The sequence below is a fragment of the Cervus elaphus genome, chromosome 13 (genome assembly GCF_910594005.1).
Source record: "Cervus elaphus chromosome 13, mCerEla1.1, whole genome shotgun sequence".
NCBI classification, from domain to species: domain Eukaryota; kingdom Metazoa; phylum Chordata; class Mammalia; order Artiodactyla; family Cervidae; genus Cervus; species Cervus elaphus.
Window position 1 is genome coordinate 35,476,904 of NC_057827.1, and position 21,018 is coordinate 35,497,921.

Below are 21,018 nucleotides of genomic sequence, written 5' to 3' on the forward strand. Positions count from 1 at the left end.
CTTTAACAACTTTCTATATTTCTTTTATTAGATTTATCTATTTAGACTTTTTCTCTCTTCTGGGGTCAGTTTTAATAAATAATGTATTCCTAGAAAATTCAACTAGATATTTCAAAGTTATTTGCATAGAGTTATGCAGAGAAACATCTTATAATTTTGAAATTCCCTCAGTTTCAAAGGTTATTCCCACTTGTCTTTCTTGTCTTGGATGTGTGTGCTTTCTCATGCATAATCGTCTCTTATTGTCTGACTGACAGATGGAATCAATGCTCAGAGCAACCTGGGAGCTCACTTGTTGAAGATGACAGTGCTTCTTTCATCCTGGGCCTTGGGAAAACTGTGGGCAGCAAAATCCCCATCTCACTCTACCCCTTCCAGTTGGACTTCACATGAGCAAAAACTAAACTATTGTGCTAAGCACCTGATATTCTTGGAATTTACCCATTACAGCACCTTATCTATTATACAGATTTTCTTCTATTATTTTTATAATTTCATTGTTACAATTAAGGTCCATTTGGAATTTTAGGAGAGGCAGTAATATGGAAAGCTATTCTTTTTTTTTTTTTTTTAAGATACATGGTGAGTTATACCAAAACTCTTTATTAAATGGTATTTTCCTCTCTGATTTAAAATACCATCTTTACCTTAAACTAAATTCTCCTATCACTTCTGGTTTTTTTTTTTGAAGTCTTAATTTTTCTTTAATTAGTTTGCCGAAAAGCCAGGATCAACTGCTGTTGGTCTTGATTGTTCTTTATCAAGTTTTTGCTGAGATGTACTGTGCTTTTTCAAATATAAATTCAAGTCTTTCCTTACTTAAGGAATGTTTTCCCCTTTCTTGAGCTCTGCTCTCTCTTGCCACATCCCTTTTTGCATTTTCAGCATTCTCCTTTTGGATGCTTCTAAAGTGACCTTCAGAGCTACTATCTATTAAAAACAATTATAGTTGAAGATTTGTGTTTTTGGACTGTTTATTTTATCTATGTATTGGAGTATAAGGCTTCCCTTGTGGCTCAGCTGGTCAAGAATCTGCCTGCAATGCAGGAGACCTGGGTTCGATCCCTGGGTTGGGAAGATCCCCTGGAGAAGGGAACGGCTACCCACTCCAGTATTCTGGCCTGGAGAATTCCATGGACTGTATAATCCATGGGGTCGCAAAGAGTCGGACACGACTGAGTGACTTTCACTTCACTTCAAAGTGATCATTTTGCAATCATGTTAGTAATTTCTGAATTCTTTTTCTCCTTCCTAATAGCCTGCTCCAGTTTTATCTATGTGAAATCCTTTGAATCTCTCAAAAAATGTGGCTCAGAAGTTTTCCAAAAATTTTTTTTTTAATTTTATTTATTTGGTTACACCAGGTCTTTCTTGCTGCACACAGGCTTTCTCTAGCTGTGAACAGTGGGGACTATTCTTTGTTGGGGTGCATGGCCTTCTTGTGGTGGCGTCTTTTGTTGAGAGCACAGGCTCTAAGCACATGCGCTTTAGTAGTTGCAGCATGCGGGCTCAGTAGTTGTGGCTCATCGGCCCTAAAGAAAGCAGGCTTCTGTAGTGTGGCACAAGGCTTAGCTGCTCTGCAGCACGTGGAATCTTCCCAGGCCAGGGATCAAATCCCCGTCCTCTCCATTGGCAGGCGGATTCTTATCCACTGTACCACCAGGGAAGTCCCAAAGTTTTCTCTTATTTACTGAACTCACTCCTTTCCACTGGAGGCCTGCTCTGATTTTGTGCCTTTGTCTCCTCTTCTGAGCATCTCTTTTTCCTCTTGTTCTTTATTATTATAGCTAATGTTTAGATTTCTCCTATTCATAACTGAAAGTGTAGATCTTTACTCTCCAAGTATTCTACTGCACACTACCTCCATGGGATATTAAAAGGGATCATGAGAAAAAAGTTCAGTGGTTCAGTAAGTGTGATAAATGATGAGTTGAAATACTTTTTTAAAGTTACTGATGAAATAACACCAAATAGCAGTGAGGGTATAGAGGACATGGAGCCCCAGAAACTCCTATACATTTCAGGGGGAGTGTAAGCTGGTACTCTGTAAAGCAGTTTAGAGGTTTGCATGCATCTCAGAATTCCACTTCTAGGTAAAACCATCCAGGAAAAAGGTGAAACATGTTCACACAGAGTCTAGTGCAGAGTACAGAGTCTAGTACAGAGAAGTATTCATAGCAGCTTTGTTCAAGCCAAAATTGGAAAACTCTAAATATTTACCAACAGGAAAATAGATAAACACATTGTAATAAATATGTATCTTACCATGGAATACTCCTTAACCATTAAAAGTAATGAACCACAGACACATGCAATAATGTGGGTGGATATTACAGATAATACATGGAGTGAAAGAAACCAGACACAAAGGAGCACATATTGTGTAAGAATCCATAAACATGAAGCTTCAGAACAGGCAAAACTAATCTATTATTATAAATCAGTTGCCCCTGGGGTGGGGGTAGAGGTGATGGGCCAGGGGAGTGAGAGGACTTCCTGGGGTGATGAAAATGTTCAGTGTTGTACAAATGATACGACTGTGGGTTATGTGGGTGTGATCTTTTGTTAAAATTCATGAGACTGCAAGTAGTAACTGCGCTGAATGTAAAATAGAATAAAAGTGACTGCAAGACCTCTCAGAACCTTTGATGCCTAAGATCTACTGTGAATATCAGAAGGAGGATGTGGTACACAAGGTTTCCTGGCCTCATTTGAGCCTTGCTGGGGAGGTATGGGCAGGAAGTGTTCCCTTCCAAGTGTAGAAACTGGTAGCAAATGGCCATGTGGGGGCAGAAGCCACAAGATCGCTTGTGCCTGGCATCCTGGGTCTCATGGAGTACTGCCCACACCATGAGGTTGGGGCAGGGGAGGGACAGGTCTCTGTGGCCTGTTCCAGAGGAGTCCAGGCCACTCTCCCTGCTTCCCACCCCCACAGTCCTATAGCTTCTGCCAGCCGGACCTCAGGTGTCCACAAGGGACTAGACTGTAATAGCCAATGGCAGTAGAGAAGTTTCTGGCATGGCGGGAGCTGCCACTGCTACCAAGATCCCCCCATGCTTTCCTCTGTGGTAACTGTGGGGCCCGAGCCCCTCTGTCCTGTGTGAGCCTCCCACACCCCTCACTGCCTCAGCACGCAGTCCTAACCGGTGAAGCCTGAGCATCCAGCTCCCAAGGCCTCCTTCTGCCCCTCTGCCCCTGCTGAGCAGGGCTCTCTGGTGGGAAAACTGGGCCCCAGGCTGGGTGGGTAATGGGCTGTGCTGCACCAGTGGGCTTCTCATTTTGCTTGTTCTCATCTACTTCTCAGCTTCTAGAAAGCCTGCAGAATGACTAGTTTGTCAACAATACCTTTACTGTTTTCTAACACTGCTATAGCAGCTTCCCAGGTGGCCCAAGTGGTAAAGATCCCACCTGCCAATGCAGGAGATGTAACAGACGCAAATTCAACTCCTGGGTCAGGAAGATACCCTGGAGAAGGGCAACCCACTCCTGTATTCTGGCCTGGGAAATCCCATAGACAGAAGAGCCTGGTGGGCTATGAAAGAGTCAGACACGACTGAAGCGACTTAGCACGCATGCACACAACACTACTATAGAGATGTTCTCATTTTTCTCTTTCTTCTGTCAATACAAAAGGGACAGAGCAGACACTTTATGAATGAACCAGGCTGTGTGTGTGTGTGTGTGTGTGTGTGCGCACACACGTGTGTGTGAATGTCCATTCAGCCTGAGCCCAGGCAAAGAGAAGGGGCTGGAGGAGAGGCTGGGGAGGTGGCCTGGTAGGTGGCGGACAGCCAGCCCCGTGAAAGGCCCTTTCTGGGCATGGGAGTGACATTGGTGTGTGGCGGAGCTGACAGATGCTCCACAGGAGATTAGGAAATAAGTCTGCATCTCCCCTGGGCCCCGATACCATCAGCGGTGAAGAGGCCTGTCTGATTTCATTACAAATCTTCCATTCCCGGGGCTTAGAGCTCAGCCTCCGGACTCACAGGTGTGGGAGGACAGTGGGCCGTGGCAAGGACATTTTGCTTTTAATTGTGGTCATTAATCTGATACTAACAGCTGGTCTGTCCTGCAGGAGAAGAAGGGGGGGTGACAGGAAACCCATCAATTGGGACCCAGTTGGCTCTGCTGCTTTGTTTTCTAGGAAGTAGGGAGCGAGAAGGGAAACCTTCCTAATCTCACTTTCACGGCCCCCTTTCCTGGCCTCACTGGGAAGGATCTCAGTTGGCTTTCTCCTTGGATTTGGGGGGAGTTTCCTGGAGCCTGTCAATGACTAGCTCCCAAGCCACAGTCCTCGTATTTTCCTAGAGACAGGGCCACAGTAGTGTGCAGTGGCACTTTGCCGAAGGCCTGGCCTTGCGCCAAAGTCAAGGCGTGTCCCAGTGAGAAACGTGGAGTGGGATTACTTACCAGGGCCCAGAGAAGGATGTGGGGCAGCCCACTGAGGGGCAGCATGGAGTGGGGAGAGGCCCGAGGCAGAGGGGACAGAGCTAGAGGGAAGGCCAGTGTGACCACAAAATGGGAGGGTGGGCCAGACGGCGTACGTGTGTGCACACGTGTGTACGTGTGATGGGGAGGGCAGGTAGGAGAATTTGCCAAATTCTATCCTGTCTCCATCCATCTACAACCTTGAGCTGTCCCTCCTGCAGGAATGACTCTGGCAGGCCCCGGAGGTGATTTAGAGGCCTGGATCCACCCTGGGAGCTTGCCAGCATCAGACAAGTACCCAATGGCAGGCGGGCCAGAAGGGGCATGGAGCAGGTGGGGAGACACCCCATGGGGTTGGAGAGGAGGCAGGCAGACTGAGGCCTGGAAGGGTGAACAGAATCCTGACAGGCAGAGACGGTGGTGAGTGAACAGGGAAGGTGTGCGCTGCTGGGGCTCCTGGCCAACCAACTACTGAACGGTCTGCTGAAGGGTGGGGACCTACTGAGAAAAGAGGGCCCACTGGCAGTGGACTTGATTCCTGGGTGGCAGGCCTGGGGTCCAGTTTCTGGGTTAGAGGCTGCACCTGTGAGGACACCGTTTGGAAGCGGCTCTGTGTCCTCAGACCCCGTTAGTCTGAAGGGAGCCAAGAGCAAGGCTGGGGTGGCCACAGTCACACTGTGTGCTGGGACCCTAAAGACTCCACACAGCCCTGGGGGCAGGGGCAGACGTGGGGTCACTGAGGCTTGAAGAGGAAGAGCGACTTGTCCAGGGTTACATGGAGCAAAGTGTGTTTGAACCCAGGCCCTTCTTGCTATACTGGGGGGCCTTCAAGATAGAGGGAAGCCCAACCCGGCTCACCTCCTCCCACCAGCAAGAAGGGCCTAGGCACAGATGGGGGAGGGAACGAGATGCCCGGCTCAGCCCTGGTGCCCCTGGGGAATGATGTTTGGTGCTGGGAAGGTCTTTTTCTTCCTCAAAGGAAAATGTAGACTCTGGTCACCTATTAGGGATACTTTGGGGTAAAGAGTCAGGAAGGCCCCATTTGAACGTGGAGCACACCTCTCCAGGATAGGTCAGACTCAGTGTGGGGAGCTGCTGCTCGCTATCCCACTTCTGGAGCGTAGTGACCTTGGGCAGGTCATGGCTCCTCTCCGTGGCTTTCTCACTGGTGAAATGGGGGTAAGAACAGGATCCACCTGGCAGGTTCCACTGCAGAGGAAGTGTGTGTGTATGCAGGCAAAGCACGTGTAACGGTATCTGGCTAAAGGAAGCTGCTAGCTGCAAGCCGTTGCTGCTGTTGCCACCTTGCAGACCCATTCGGAGGAAGCACAACCATTCAGTAGCCAGGGAGTTTGTCCAAGAGGGCAGGTGACCCCTCCATCCTCCTCATCTGCTCCCTCCCCGGGTTTCCTCAGGACACCTGACCAAGCCGGGAAACATAGACTCTACTTCCTGAATATTTCATGATCTAGCCCTGCTCTTCCATTTTCATGGCAATGAGTTGAGCTGAGGGTCCCCCAGCCTCCCTCACCTGGTTCTCCCCGCCCATAGACTCCCGCTCTGAACCCTTCTCTACTGCAGCAGACAGAAAGAGGGGTTTTCTCCAGCACAAATCTGAGCCTCTGAGAGCCTCCTGGGGCTCTCATGGGTGCAGACGTTCCTTTGTCTGGAATGCTCTTCACCATACTTTGGCCACCTGGCGTACTTCTGTTTATCCTTCAAAACCTAATGCTATGTATATTATCTATGGTGAAACAGATCACCAGCCCAGGTGGGATGCATGAGACAAGTGCTCGGGCCTGGTGCACTGGGAAGACCCAGAGGAATCGGGTGGAGAGGGAGGTGGGAGGGGGGATCGGGATGGGGAATACGTGTAACTCTATGGCTGATTCGTATCAATGTATGACAAAACCCACTGAAATGTTGTGAAGTGATTAGCCTCCAACTAATAAAAAAAATTAAAAAAAAAAAAAAACCTAATGCTAACACACCTCCTCTTGAAGGCTTCCAGACTGTACTTCCTCCCCAAGTCTGAGACAATACACCTAGTGTTTGATACTGCCTTCCAAGCTGTGTGACCTCTATGCCAGTTTATATTTTACTATTGTGCAAACTCCTTGGACCTATCTCTACCCTCACTGCTAATCCAGGGTTTGGCTTGTGTCAGTTTTAGATGATCCAAACTGAATTTGTTATTAAGGATTCTCTGGTCTACAGATGTTACTGTACCGGGGCCATGCTGTGTGGCCTTGGGCATGCTCCTTCCCTCTCTGGGTTGCAGTCTCAGCATCTCTATAATGAGGAAGCTGCCAGGATCTCTGGGCTGTTCTGAGTTTCTGGAACTTCCCAGGTCTGCCTGCCTACTAGGGGTGAACAAAAATTTGGGGGGGGGGTTGGTTTTTAGTGCCTCACAGACCACCTGCCTCTCCTGTTAGCAACTCTGTCCCCTTGGAACCAGGTGACTGGTATTATTGGGAAACAAAAAGACTTTTGCAGAAGTTAATATTTCTTTCTTTTCCTCAAAGAAATGGATAAACCTCATTAAGCCAAGACAAGGGAACTAGGTCATGCCCCGATGATGCCAAGCAGAGGCTTGTGAGTGAAGCAGGCTATTAAATTTCAGATATAAAAAATAATCTGCTCCTTGCACCTGCCTGATTCCTTTATTAGCACAAAAGATAAATTTAAACCTCAGACTTATGACAAAAAGAAGTAAGTCTGCCCTCTCCTCCTAATTAAACCAAGAGAAGCCAGCCTGATCCAAGGACACCCAGCCCACTCAATTAATTAACATTTATTACAATCAGAAAACAATCTAATTCAATTAAAATGTTTCCACAAAAGTGGTTTAATGACTTTCCCCAAAATAAAGTACATTCGACCGGAGCATTTATTATGCCAAGGCCCAGTTGTCGGTAGTAAGGGGAGGAGGAATGACAGCCCTGATGTGGCTCTGTGGAAAAGGATGGGACAGACAGGGTCCGGGAGGGCCTGGGCTGAGCCCCTTGTCAGGGGAGAGGGGATGCCTTCTGCCTCCGATGTGCTGTGTCACCCTGAAAAGGTAGGAGGTGTTCAGAGAAAGGACAGTCAGCAGGGCCTTCTGAAACTTAGCCACGAGATATTTGGAAAGCGGGAGAAACTGCGTTTGGAGGCTGTGAAGAGTTTTCTGACTCTCATGAGGCAGAGATTTGAATTAACAGTGCCTTTGTTCACCAAAATTCCCCTGATAGGTCCTGAGTAATAAAAACAGAAAGCAAATAGTTGGAGTTTGCTCTTTTGAGCTAACAAAATAGTATAAGCACATGTTATTGCCAGGCAGTGGGCTAAAGACCTTTGATGGACTTTAATCCTCACAGTGACCCTGCAAGTTGGCACTCTCCATTGAAACCAAGGTTCTGAGTGTGCCTGAGGACCACGGTTAACTAGAGGTGAGGGGTGGATTCAAACCCAGGCAGCCAGACTCCGGGCAGAGAGGCCCCGGCAAGCTCCAAATAATCGTGGGACCCTGGGGAGAGGGAGGCCTCTGCTATCAGACTTGGGTGGGGCCCCACAGTCTGTCCTTTTGAAAAGCCCCCTGGAGACTCTGGTGCTCTGGTCTTGGAGATCTGCAGTCTCTATATGGTTCTGGGGTCACAACTGGCCTAACACCCCGGCTCAGCTGTGGCCTCAGGAAAAGGACAGGGTGAATTAAGCCCTTTCCCCTCAAATTCAGTTGCACCTATGTTGTCTGAAGCTCATACACTGTCATCAGCACTGAGTACAAGCTTTAAAAAGAGCTTTGTTAGCCTGATAGGCAGAAAACGGGAAGCCAACAATAGGATTCAAACCAAAAAAGAAAAAGGCAGAGGAAGCAACACTTGCAGGATACACAGCAAACATCAGTACTGGTCTCTTCTGGATGGTGACCCAGTGGGTCAGTTTTATCTTCCAGATTTTCTACTGTAAATGTATACCACTTTTTTAATCAGAAAAGGCTATTAAAAGGGTTTTTAGGTTTTTCGTGTTTCTTTTCTCTTGTTTCTGGAAAGGTTAAGCATTTGGGTTCTTCTGTGACTTCTCTGCTCTCATCTCTCCATTGGCATTTTAGGTTCTTGGTGGTTTGTATGAGCTCTTTGTAACAGGATTTTAACCCTATGTCCATTATATTTGTTGAAATGGTTTTTCTGGCTGGTTATTTACCTTTCAGTTTTGTTTCTAATGTTTTCAGTGGATGAAGGTTTATCATTTTATGTAGTCAAACCTATTGATCTTTCCCTTTCAAGATGCCTTCTATTGCTTTTTAAGTTAGAAAGTCCTCTATCAACAAGAGATAAAACAGGTATTGACTTAGCTTTCTTTCTAGTTCTTAGGATTTCTTTTCATTTTTCCTTTCCTTTGTGCCATGTAGCTCTTTGATCTGCTTGGGTTTATTTGGGTTTACAGTGTGCAGATTAATTATTTTCCAAAGAGCTAACTGATTCACATCTTATTGGATAAGACTTTCTTTCCCTCCCATATAGTAATGTCTAACTTATGCTATATCATGTTTTTTATAGATAATAAGCTTTTGTTTTTAAGTTACCTATTCTGTTATACTGACCTGTTTTTTTTCTTGTATTTCTATTACACTGTTTTGTTGATTATAGCTTATTCATATACTTAAACTGCCTCTCAGTTTCAAAAATTCGTAGGTTTCTTTCACATATTGTTCTTCCAAGTGACTCAGAACCATTCTGTAAAGGTCAAAAAGGAAAAAACAACAACCCATTGAGATTTAAAATGCAATGAAATATTTGAAAAGATAACATGGTCCTTCTACCCACCCTGGGGGTTCATCTCGATACCTATGTCACTTCTATTATAGTTCTTGAGAGAGCTTTGCAGTTTCTCATGTTTCACTGTTTAACCATCCCTACAAGTATGTGGTTAGATGTCCAGAGAAGCGGAAATAATGATAAGAATAATATATTTCCATATATGTATGTTATATAATGGGTTTCCCTGGTGGCTCAGCAGTAAGAATCTGCCTGCCAATGTCTTCCAGTGCAGGAGATGCAGGTTTGATCCCTGCATTGAGAAGATTCCCTGCGGAAGGAAATGGCAACCCACTCCAGAATTCTTGCCTGGAAAATCCCATGGAAAGAGGAGCCTGCTAGGCTATAGTCCGTGGGGTCTTAGAATTGGACATGACTTAGCAACTAAACAACAACATTGTTATATAACACTATCATTTTTAGTGAGAGAAGCTGCCTTTTGAGAAGTGCTATGATTGTGATGTCTATTGGGTCAGTCTTAAATGAGAAAACCAATTTGCAGAGTATTGTACAGGTGTATGTGTGTGGTTTGTGTGTATTTGCACAAAGATCTGGCAAAGGGTTGAGCACTTTACAATCTAGATAACATGACAGGGAGGGAATGGAGAGGGTGGAGGAATGGAAGGTAGATTCCCTCCACCCCCACACCCCCTGCCTACAGGCACGAAAAAGAAGAAAAAGGAGGAGAAAGTTGCCAAATTGCCTCTATGGTGACTAGTGATCACCCAGTTACCTTTGTCATCCCAGAAGCTGTCCTAGGAGTTCCCCATGGTAGCACCTGCTGGCTGGGTGAAGCTGGGCTTTGTTGACTTGGCAGATTTTGCCCCTCTCCACCTGTGGAGTAGGGTGAGGGGAGGCAAGTCTGCTTTGGGCCCTCTTGAGTGGGAGGCCTCAGAAGGTGGCCAGTGCCTCCTTCTCCTCAGCTGACACCCCGTTCCTGGCCAGCCCCTTCTGGAAGGAGCTGGGATCTGACTGCTCAGCCTGGCAGGCCCCTCTGTACTTGTTTCCTCTCCATTCCCCACTTTGGTTGTTTCAGGAAGCCTTCCTAGGCTGCCCCACTCTGTCACAGTTGGAATGAATGACTGTAGGACTCAGACCTTTCCCTTGGCACAGAAACAGGCTAGGACTTGTGATGTGGTGGGCAAGAGAACTGGCTTCTGAGGGAGCCAGGCTGGGTTTGAATCTCAGCCCTACCACTTACTGGCTGGGCTTGTTGTTGTTCAGTCGCTAAGTCACGTCTGACTCTTTGTGACCCCATGGACTGCAGTACAGCAGGCCTCCCTGTCCCTCACCATCTCCTGGAGTTTGCTCAAGTTCATGTTCATTGAATTGGTGACACTATCCAACCATCTCATCCTGTGCTGCCCTCTTCTCCTTTCCCAGCATCAGGGTCTTTTCCAATGAGTTGGCTGTTGGCATCCAGCTAGGCAGCCTTGGACAAATTTCTCCCTCACTCTGATTTAAGACTTCTTCCTGTGCAGTGGGGGTCAGAGGGCTGGGGTGAGGATTAGAAGTGGGGAAACCTGGCCCAGGAGCTGCCGGCGCAGTGCTGTCCTTGCCCCTCCTGCTGGTCTCACGCAGGCTCTGAGACCGATGAGAGGAGCAGGCGGAGTGAGGAGTGGGACACACACGCGAGGCCGAGCGCCGAATCTGAGAGCAGGCTGGTGATTTCAGACGGGTGAGAGAACGTTTCCAGTGGGAGTCACCCCAAAAGCTTCTTGGTTGAATGGGGGCCCGGAGAATGGGGAGGTAAGGACAGGAACAGTGTGGGCAGGGAAATCTCCAGTGTGTTTGAGCAGCAAAGAGACCAGCCTAGCAGGGTGTGGAGGTCTGGTTAGCAAAAAGCATGACCAGGGGGTGGGACTTCGGCTCTGCAGTTGGATTGTCTTCTCTGGGTACCAGGAGGCCACTGACGATTCTGAGGGATTGAAGGGGGTGAGGGAGGAAGGCCATGAGTTCTGAGAGCTGGGAGGAAGAGCCAGACTGTCTTGAGGACAAATTCTAGTTCCCTCACTAGGGATTTGGGGCAAATAAAACCTCTCTGGCTTGTCTTCTTGTGGGTAAAATGGGATAATTCTAGAGCCTACTTCATAGGGTTGTTGTGACGATAAAACTAAGCTAGTTCAATCCCAAGAAGCTCTTTCTTGATCTCTTTGGAGCTCCTAGGAAAAAGCACTGACAAGGCACACAGATCTGTGTTCAGATCCTGATTAGTTTCAGTGAAAATGGGCAAAATGGTGCCACCTCCTTGGATGGCGGTGGGGATGAAGCTTGCTCACACTGGCACTAGCCCAGGGCTCTCTGAGCAGCACCCAGGCCAGTTGCCCAGAGTGTGTGGGAAAGGAGCAGGGTCAGGAGTTTGAGGAGAAAGAAGTCCGTGGGGGAAGCTGGGCTCTCAGAGCCTGAGCAGGGAGGCCTGCAGAGCCTGACCCCCACAGTGGGCTCTGTCCTCGGCACTGGGGGGCATGAGTGGCCTGGGCAGGGGAGGCCGGGGCAGCGGGACTGGGGTGGTTTCAGGTGTGGCCCTGGGGCTGTGGTGGAGTGCGGTGCAAGCATTTGTGGGGAGAGAAAGAACAGACGATGAGCCATAGGCTTGCAGGTTTTCACTCTGCCCAACTTCTGACCCCTGGTTCCAGGATTCCAGCCCAAGTGTGAGGTGATGGCTCCAGAGAGCAAGAGCTCTGCACCCCCCTGACAGAGATTTGGTGCCCCTCTTCTCTTGGGACCCCAGGTCCCCCTCACCGAGCACATTCTCCAGCACCCAGGAGCCCTGCTTAGATTCTCCAGCTGGGACTGGTGACCAGTAAGGCTCAGCCTTTCGGTTGCTTCCATGTACTTTCAGGGGGTAAGCGAGCAGTTAGCTGGGATATGTGTGTGTGGAGAGAGAGTTACCTAACATCTCTGGGAGGTCAGGAGTTGTGCCCAGGCAGCCTGTTTCCACTCAGAGGTTTGCACATTTGAGAGAACTGGATCTTGGCAACCAGGATCCTTCCCCCTCCGCCCTGTATGCAATTCGGTTTTTAAGTTTCAGCTGCGAGCCGCCAACTGCAGCCCTTGGCTCCTGAGGCACTAATGAAGTCCCTTCCCTTGTAGAGCATGGGCTCGCTTACAAGGAAGCATAATTTGCTGAGCCTTGGAGAAGAGCAGAGAGCTCACGGAGCGCACACCCTGCGCCAGGTACCCAGAGAGCTTCTAGTACCAGTGAATCCCAGGTAGGAAAGAACTCAAGATTCTTTGTGACCTGGGTTGAAAGAAGTCAGTTCCCAGGCACGTAGAAGCCAAAGAAAAAGTTAAAGTATTAGTCACTCACTTGTATCTGACTCTTTGTGACCCTATGGACCACCAGGTTCCTCTGTCCATAGGATTCTCCAGGCAAGAATACTGGAGTGGGTTGCCATGCCCTCCTCCAGGGGATCTTCCCGACCTAGGTGATTGAACCTGGGTCTCCTGCATTGCAGGCAGATTCTTCACCATCTGGGCCACCAGGGAAGCCAAAGGCCCCACTCAAATGTCAGTGGTCGATCACCTCTGGACAATCCAGAATCAAAGGAAGAGTGGTCTTCCTGAGGGCCCACTGATAGAATTCTTAAGAATGGATCCCATGCTGGGCAAGGTGGTGAAGGGGTAACAGGATCTTTCTCCAGTCATACCAAAGGTCAGAGGGATCCCATTTGTGGCCTTGCTCCACCCACTTTGGAGCCTGGCTTGGGCAACCCTGAACCCTCACCATCCAAGCCCGTATCTTTCAGAGGCCCCGGTTGGCCACTCACCAGCAGAGCACTGGACAGCCACCCAAGCCTACTGTGTTCCCTCTCTGTGATGTTGAGACCTCTCAGCTCCAACTGTCTCTTTCTTTGCTCCTCTCCCTCCAGAAGTCAGTTCACAACAAGGAAGGTTAGTTCCCTGGGCTCCTCTCCAGAAGCTGAGCTTATGTCTCAGGGAGTTGTCTCTCAGCTTTATCCTGTTGACTTTTCCTCCCAGGCCCAGGCAACAGAGAGAGTTCTGAGGCCCACATCAGTACAGTTTTTACCTCCTCAGCAATATACAACTTGAGTTTGACAGTCATTTTTCTGGAATATCCCTTAAATATTATGTCTGAAAGTTCTACAGTGCTTGGTGGTGGAGAGAAGCAGAAACACTGGGCTGGAAACAGTGTCCACGGTAAAGGGTTAAGAGCTCTAAAATCTGGTCTAAATTTAGTCTACATGTTTGGACTTTCATCCATTCTACTCCAATGACGTGGCAGCTGTCACTGCCTCTGCCCACTGCGAACTTGTCCTGCCTGAGCCGGGTGGCCTCCTCTGTCTGCTATGGAAGTGTCTGCTCATTAGCTTGTCTGCCTTTGTGAGGACACGGTGTGTGACCGTGTACCTTTAGGGACAGGCAAAGGATGTGAATTCCATAGCAGGTGACGCTGTACAAGGTCCTGCTCTGCTCATATTGTCTGCAGAGCTCTAAGATGGCCACTGAGAGGCTCAGCCACAGCCAGCTAACCAAACCGTTTAAACGAACCCAGGACCTTTTAAACAAACCCAGGGCGTCAGAGGATGAGATAGCTGGATGGCATTACTGGTGCAATAGACATAAACTTGGGCAAACTTCGGGCGATGGTGAGGGACAGAGAGGCCTGGCTGCTGCAGTCCCTGGGGTCCCAGAGTCGGACACCACTGGGAGACTAACAGGACCCCTATATGGTGACTGGTCACTAGGGGGCGATCTCACACAGCAAACCTGCAGCCCTCTGAGTTCTGGGAGAAAGCTGAAGGCCTTCACTTGCCCTTCCATGCCTGGGTTTCTCAGTTCAGGGAGGCAATGAATTGAAAACAAGTCCTGGTCAGCAGGCAGGAGCATCTGAGAAGGCATACCTTCCAGCAGCTAAGATGTAACCATGTCCGCGGCACGTCAGTGTGGAGAGAAGCTGAAAGGACAAGAGCTTGTCTGTTTTTACTGGGTATGAAAATGAATTTATTTACACAGTAACATGATGCCACAGAGAACACAGCAAAGTACCACAGCAAACCAAAGGGCGGCGCCGCCTGGTGACAGAGGGGACCTTTCGTTGGTAGGTTTCTACAACTCTACAATGTGTTAAGTAGAGAGGTGATGCTCCAGGAAAGAACAAAAGAAACAAGATTTTCAAAAAGCGAGCATGGGCAGAACCAGTGGGGAATGAAAGAGAGAGCGGAATGAGGACTGCCATGATTCAAATCACTGAGAAGGACAACATCTTGCTTCTGCCCTCATTTCATACCAAAATGCCCGGCATGTCAACAGAAAAAAATCCCATCCCGGTGTGTTCGCATGTAACACCCTTTAAAACTGCTAAGGGAGGGGATAACCAAGTAGTTATTTGGAGCAAGTTTCCTGAAGCAGTGTGGTTTATCTTTCAAAAATGCTACCCTGAAGCCATAGGGCTGGTTCAACATTCAAGTTATCGGGAGCGCGGACACACACACACTTTCCACACACTACACGGGCAAAGTGGATTTTCCATAATATAATATTTGTAGCAAAATATATGACTCTGTACTTCTGCTAGGTTAAAAAATGTCCGACCTCTTTTGATTCCCTGAAACTTTCTTGATTTGAAAAATAAAAGTGGAGGCAAATGGGTGGGGAAAAGTGAGAAGCTGGAATAAACGCGGAGGCTCTCCGGCATGGGAAACACCTGACGGGATGTCCCGGATGCAAGCCCCTGCAGCCCGCCCGGGTAAAAGGGGAAAAGCTTCTGCAGTGGCTGACGCAAAAACCTACTCTAATTTCAAACAGCTGTGGAGAGAGGGTGTTTAACAGCTGTATAGCACCTTGTACTTTCTGGGCACTTATAAATATTAAATGGTGGTGATGATGAGTGGTGAACACCTCGGTTTATAAAAAAATACTACATTTTTAAAAAGAAAATTCCCAAGAGTTTTTTTTAAACAAACCTATTGAAACTACCACATCTCTTAAAAAAAGAAAAAAAAAAATCCTCAGCTTTTAGTATTACAGGGATATGATGTTCCCAAGCTGAAGTTTGGGTGATTGTCACAATCATGTAAATGGGAGGGGATAGTTCCTTCTCCTGAAATGCTGGGGAATTTATAATCTGCCCAAGGTTTTCGTTAGCATCATCTCCCCCCCCCACTCGCCCCGACCCCATACACAAAATGGACTTGTTTTTTAAAAAATAGGTGCTTTTTTGAGGATGGTTTACTTGATCAGCGGAATACCTGGATGTGGAATGCATGTGAATTCTCTTCCCATGGCATCTGTCATAACTCCGCCTCATCACCTAAAAAACATCAGGACAGAGAGGCTTGGTTTCTTTGGTATAGTCTCCATCTGGAATCTCGCATGGCACACTCGGGGCCTCCCTAATGGCGTCGTTGCTGGTCCATGGAATCCCCGCGTTTGGAGCGACTGGCAGCACGGGCTGCGGTGCACACTTGAGCAACAGTGGCCCTGACAGCACTTCGGGCCTTTGAGAATATGGGCTTCAATGAGGTAAAACCACCTGCTACCATGGGCAGCCATCCTGTTCACTCATTACGCTGAACCAGAATTTTTACTCCTTGTCAACTAGTAAGGGGAATAAAAAACATGTCAGAATTAGCCCAGGAAGTCAAGTTGCTCCTGCCCATCCCAAGTATGTTCATACTTTATTTATACATCTAGAATCATTTAGAATACAGTGCAGTATCCTGAGCCCATCCCAATTTTTGGAACCCATTTTTTTTCAGATCATTGCTGGTAACATCTAGGGAAAACTTCTATCAGCAAAACTAAGGTAATTTCCTAGCACCAAAGTATTCTTAATTCAAATGTGCGAAGTGGAGTGCAATCCTTCTATGCCCTACTGTTTAGTAGGCCCCAAAGATCTTGCATGGATATTTTATAATGCTAGAGACTTCAAAATACAATTTTAGGTAGTCTAATTTCCAGGATTATCATTAATATTTCCAGAGGCTCAGATCTCTTGGTTTAGAGTTTTCTAAGTTCACAAACTTGGACTGAGTTTGGAAGCACAACTGGCCCCCAATGACAGTGAAAGGCTACTCAGACTCTTAAAATTCTAACCAACAGATCTTACTTTTGGCCCCTCAGCGTCAGCAGATTAGGGAATGTGAGTGCTCTGCTCCCCTGTATATCTCACCCAGTTTATCTTCTGAGGGCAAAACTTAAAACCCACTGCCATATCCTGGCTTCCAATTCTGACTTAGCCTATGGGTTCGGGGACATCCTTCACCATTCTTTTGTTGTTGATGCCATGGGTTGCAACTGCTCTTTCCACCATCTTGCTGTTATTCTTGATGAAGTAGCTTCTTGACATCATGCTAGTGCACCAAGGGCTCTCCACAGGCGAACAAGGGAGCCCTTTCACAGCCCCCCACCTTCCCGTGGAACATCTAATTCCTTTCCTCCCAGACGAGGTTAGCACGCTAACAAGGCACTCTGCTGTACATTCAGTCTTGGTCTTGGCTACTCCAGCCATTGTCCTGTTTCTCTAGTACCTAAAAGTGTACGAGAGATTATTCTTGTTCATGTGGCTTAAGGAAAAGTTCCAATAGCGGCTTAATTGTTCAAATTCTTAATATACATGGAAGAATCTATAGTACAGACTTCAAAAGAAGAGAAAAAATCCAATCCGTATTGAAGACAATAACTTGATGTTACTTGAGAAAACTTAAAGTGCTATACTAGTCACAATCCAAAACTCATATATATATATATATATTATATGTATAAATATGTATGTCTGTGTCTGAGGGCAGGATTTCTTTGCAGTTGATGAATGAATTCAAATTTTCTGCTACAATTAAAATGGAAATGCAAAATATATGTGTCAGTATGACATTGAATTTCATCATTTTGGAAAAATATTTGGAGGACCATCTGACAATACCTCTTGCCTAGAAATAGGGTTATCTTGCCTATTCCGTTTTCACCTGTAACACCTTCGTCCTTCCCCACCTTACATTCTTTGGCCCTCACTCAGAGAACTATTAATCTAGCCACCCGTCTTGGAGGAGCCCGAGTCCCTTCCTAACCAGCTGGCATTCATCTTTTGCCCTTAACAAGTCCGACCATGAAAACAGTACTAAACGCATCTAATGTGAAAAGGTGCTCGGTTCACCAGTGCTATGAGATAGTGGTAGTGGAGGGTGTCCGTGCTTATAATATTATCGAGTTAAAATGAAGAAGACTGGATCCAAGTCAAAACAGAAACAGGAGAAAAAAAGGAGGGTGGTAGTGGTGAAGGATACCTATAAAACAAACAAAGGGGCCAGGAAACATTCTTCATTAAATATGAAACTGCATTAAATAGTCAACATTCAAATTCACACGGGCAAGGCAGCGTGAGAGTGACGTTGAGGACGTGTCTCCATGGAGAGCAGGCTGCTCGGGGGGCATGCTGGCTGGCAGGGCCAGTGGTCTCTGCGCTGCCACTTCAGTGTATAACTGGGCGGGGCTTATGTGCACGTGGGTTAGCTAAGGTCAACCTAATAAAGCCTGCTAGGCAAAGTGAGGCCAGGTTGCAGGACGCCGAGAGCGAGCGGACGGCTGGCCTGCAGCGCGCGCCCATCCTGTGGCCATTCCTAGGGAGCAGAGCCTTGCACTCTGGCCAGAGGAGACAAGACTCTGTGTGGGCCAACCAGCTCTCTTCCCTGGAAGTCCTGAACTGCTGGCCGGGAGGACAGGGGCATCCTCCAGATGGGCCTCACAGGTCCCATTCTCGTAAAAAAAAAAAAGAAAAAGAAGCAAAGAAGAGCACAATAAAATACATTCTTCTCCTTTCTTGATCCTCTTTGATACAGGTGAATCACATGAAAGGTGGTTAATAATGTTTAAAGTTTAGAAATTACCAAAAGGCCACTAACGTGCTATCTAAGTAATACTGCACAATCAGGCTTGGCTTTAACAAGCTCTGCACTGGCTGATGCGGGGCTCAGGGCTGTCTTGCCCACCAGGCAGAGGATGTGTCTATCAACCCTGCCACAGGTTGCTCCCCCAGAGGCCTGGCCTCTACTTCCAGCGGGCATGTGCACACACACGGGTATACACGTGTACACACACTCACACTGTCTGAGTGACTCTTGGGATTTCAAAGTTGAAGTAAACAGAACAGATACTCACAGTTTTGAATAACACACACACACACACACACACACACACACACACACACACACACGGTGGAAGGGACACTCGTCTCAGCGCAAATATGTGCCAAGGGAAGAAGGGGAAGGTTTCTGTGGATATTGCTTCAGGTGAAGTTGCAACATAAACACTGTATATACAGCTAAAAAAAATACATACAAAAATTGCACATGTATCCATAGGAGGGGAGCACAGACCCCATGCGGGGTGAACGGCTCTCGGCCACCCACCTCAGCAATGCAAACTCCCTACGAGCTGCCCTCAGTGCTGTGTCTGAGTCACCGGGAGCAATGTGCCCGTGCAGCTGGGAGGCAGTCTCTCTAGACAATGTGGGCATTGCAAAGAGGAGGTCGGCGGTCTCATCAGTGGCCTTCTCCCCTTCCTCTGCCTTCTGGCCATCCTAATAGCCAGCCACACCATGCCCTTGAGGGAGATGTTACGGCTCAACGGACAGCCATTTCCATGCAGAGCTGTTGTCTACAGCATTTGGTAGACTAGTTAACACCGGCTGCTGATAGAAGGAGGCTGGCCAATTATGGCTCAGGGGAAAACTGTGATCTGGGTACTGGCAGCCCTGGCTGCCAACGCTGACAGCTCTGACAGTAATCAAAGAACAGTCCTTTAAACTCTGTTCCCCTGATGGCCCCTAGAGAACTGCACGTGCAGGAGCACCATCTCCTTGTGTCTTGCTAGCTATTTGTAAGATCTGAACTGCACTCTGCCCTGCTGGGGCACTGGTGACACCACCTTGGGTCAGCTCTGTCATGGGCTGATAAACCCAAACTTCACTGGCAAGTGGGGACAGAACCAAGGTGAAGGAGATTCAGGCAGTGGCAGCACGAGGGGAGACTGAGGGCCGTCCTCCATACAGTGCACACACTTACTGATAATGGAAACCAAATGGGTGCATGACCCTAAGGATGGATTCTCTCTCCTTGTCCTTCTACCATCTGCTGGAACAAAGGATGTAATTCCAGGAACCAAAACTGTGCTGATGCTAAGTATGGCAGTTCTGCCTGGTAAGAGAGCCAATTATTGATCCTTTAAAGGAAAAGAGTTTGTTGTGAAAGTTTAGTAGATGATGGTAAGTACTGGTTAAATCTGTCTATTGCTAGTGAGAATAAATACATGGTGTTAAAAAGACAGGTGATACTCAGAGTTCTGGAAGAACTTGACCCAGCTCATGGAGTTCAAACCAGAGGAGCTGTCACTTCAAGGATGCATCTTCATATTTCCGGCACTTGGGGACAGTTAGGACAGAAGGTGTTCCCATGAATGGCAGCTGCACATTTGTGCGGCTGACTTTCCCTAATGTTAAGATGGACTCAGCGTCTCACTGGACTTGGATGGGGATGGAAGGCTTGTCTCTCCTCTTTCCTTGAATTCTGTATGAGTACCAGGAAGGGGAAATGTGTGGGCAACTTGAAGAAGGTGACACATGAAGTAAGAGCAGGGACCGGGACATGTTAACGGGGCTGCAGGATTTTCACGACACAGCTGAGAGAGTCCGGAGTGGCAAAAGCCAGATACTGAGCACAAAGCCAGTCCTCCAGGCTGATGCCAGCCTCCCGGTCCAGGGACTTCTCGGCAAACTTGATCATGAGCAGTGTGCGCTTGATGTCCAGCCAGTTCTGGAGCAGGGTATTCCTGTGAGCGGGGCTGGGGGAGGCAGTGAAAGTCTGGAAGAGATCTTCCCGGGGACCCCAGAGCAGACACTGGAGGATGCCTTTGGCATCTGAAATGAGGATCCGCTCAGAAGGGTTGGGATTCAGGAGGCAGCTGGCCAGCTGCTGCAGGCCCCGGGAATAGGGGGAGCGGAGTGGGATGCGGGGCAGGTCGGCCCGAGTGTACTCTTTTTCCTTCAGCTCTGGGTTCTCATCAAAAGGGTTGGGCAGGTGCAGCATCTCGTAGATGAGGATGCCTGTCTGGAACTCATCACACTTTTTATATTGCGTGGCCGTGATGATCTCGGGGGCGAGGCGGGACTGGTCCCGGAGGATCTCAGGGTCTACCAAATGGCTCTTCTGCTTGGCCTGGGAGAAGTTGCTGACGATGAGCCTCGTGGGACAGGACGGGGTGGGGCTAGGCTCTGTGGGCCCCAGGCCCTGGGTGGGCCCCCCGGGCTGGTAGTGGACGAGCAGCAGGTTCTCCAGACGCAGATCGCAGTGGGTGACGTGGTAGGGTTTGAGGTGCTCCAGGCCCGAGCACAGCTGCAGAAGCAGCAGACACACTTGCCTCTCGTACGCGTCCGGGCTTTTCCCATGCTGTGCCAGGGAGTCGCGCACAAAGTCGGCCACTGTGAGACAGGGAACCTCTCTGGTGATGACCACAACGTGGCTCCTCTGCTTCCTGCTGACGACTGCCTGGCTTTCTTTGTGGGACGACGACTCTGCTTCGGAGCCCAGGTCTGGGCTCTTCCCATCAGCTTCTCCTCTCACCTCTTCCGTTGCTTCCATGTCATCCTCCTCCTCTTCGGGGGCGTCGGGATCCTCCCAGGGAAGCAGGCGCTTAGGAACTTCGGCAAGGAAGTGACCGCAGTCCTGCTGGATGTTAAAATGGACAGCCAGACTCTGCCGGATAGCCAAGCTGTGGTAATACTGCTGCGATTCCTTAGCTTTGCTCTTACAGATCTGAAGGAAGAAAGCAAAGAACACAATTT

The 21,018-nt window shown here is 48.2% G+C and overlaps 1 protein-coding gene across 10 annotated transcripts in view; it reads right to left on the reverse strand.

The window, feature by feature from the left end:
* Positions 1 to 14,162: 14,162 nt before the first annotated feature.
* Positions 14,163 to 21,018, reverse strand: part of PEAK1 (pseudopodium enriched atypical kinase 1) — a 308,265-nt gene continuing 301,409 nt past the window's right edge. For all 10 annotated transcript variants that reach the window (XM_043921880.1, XM_043921873.1, XM_043921874.1 and 7 more), the window contains one exon: positions 14,163 to 20,989. In XM_043921880.1, the coding sequence (XP_043777815.1) occupies positions 19,826 to 20,989 (1,164 nt within the window). In that variant the 3' untranslated portion in view covers positions 14,163 to 19,825. The remainder of the gene's footprint in view (positions 20,990 to 21,018) is intronic.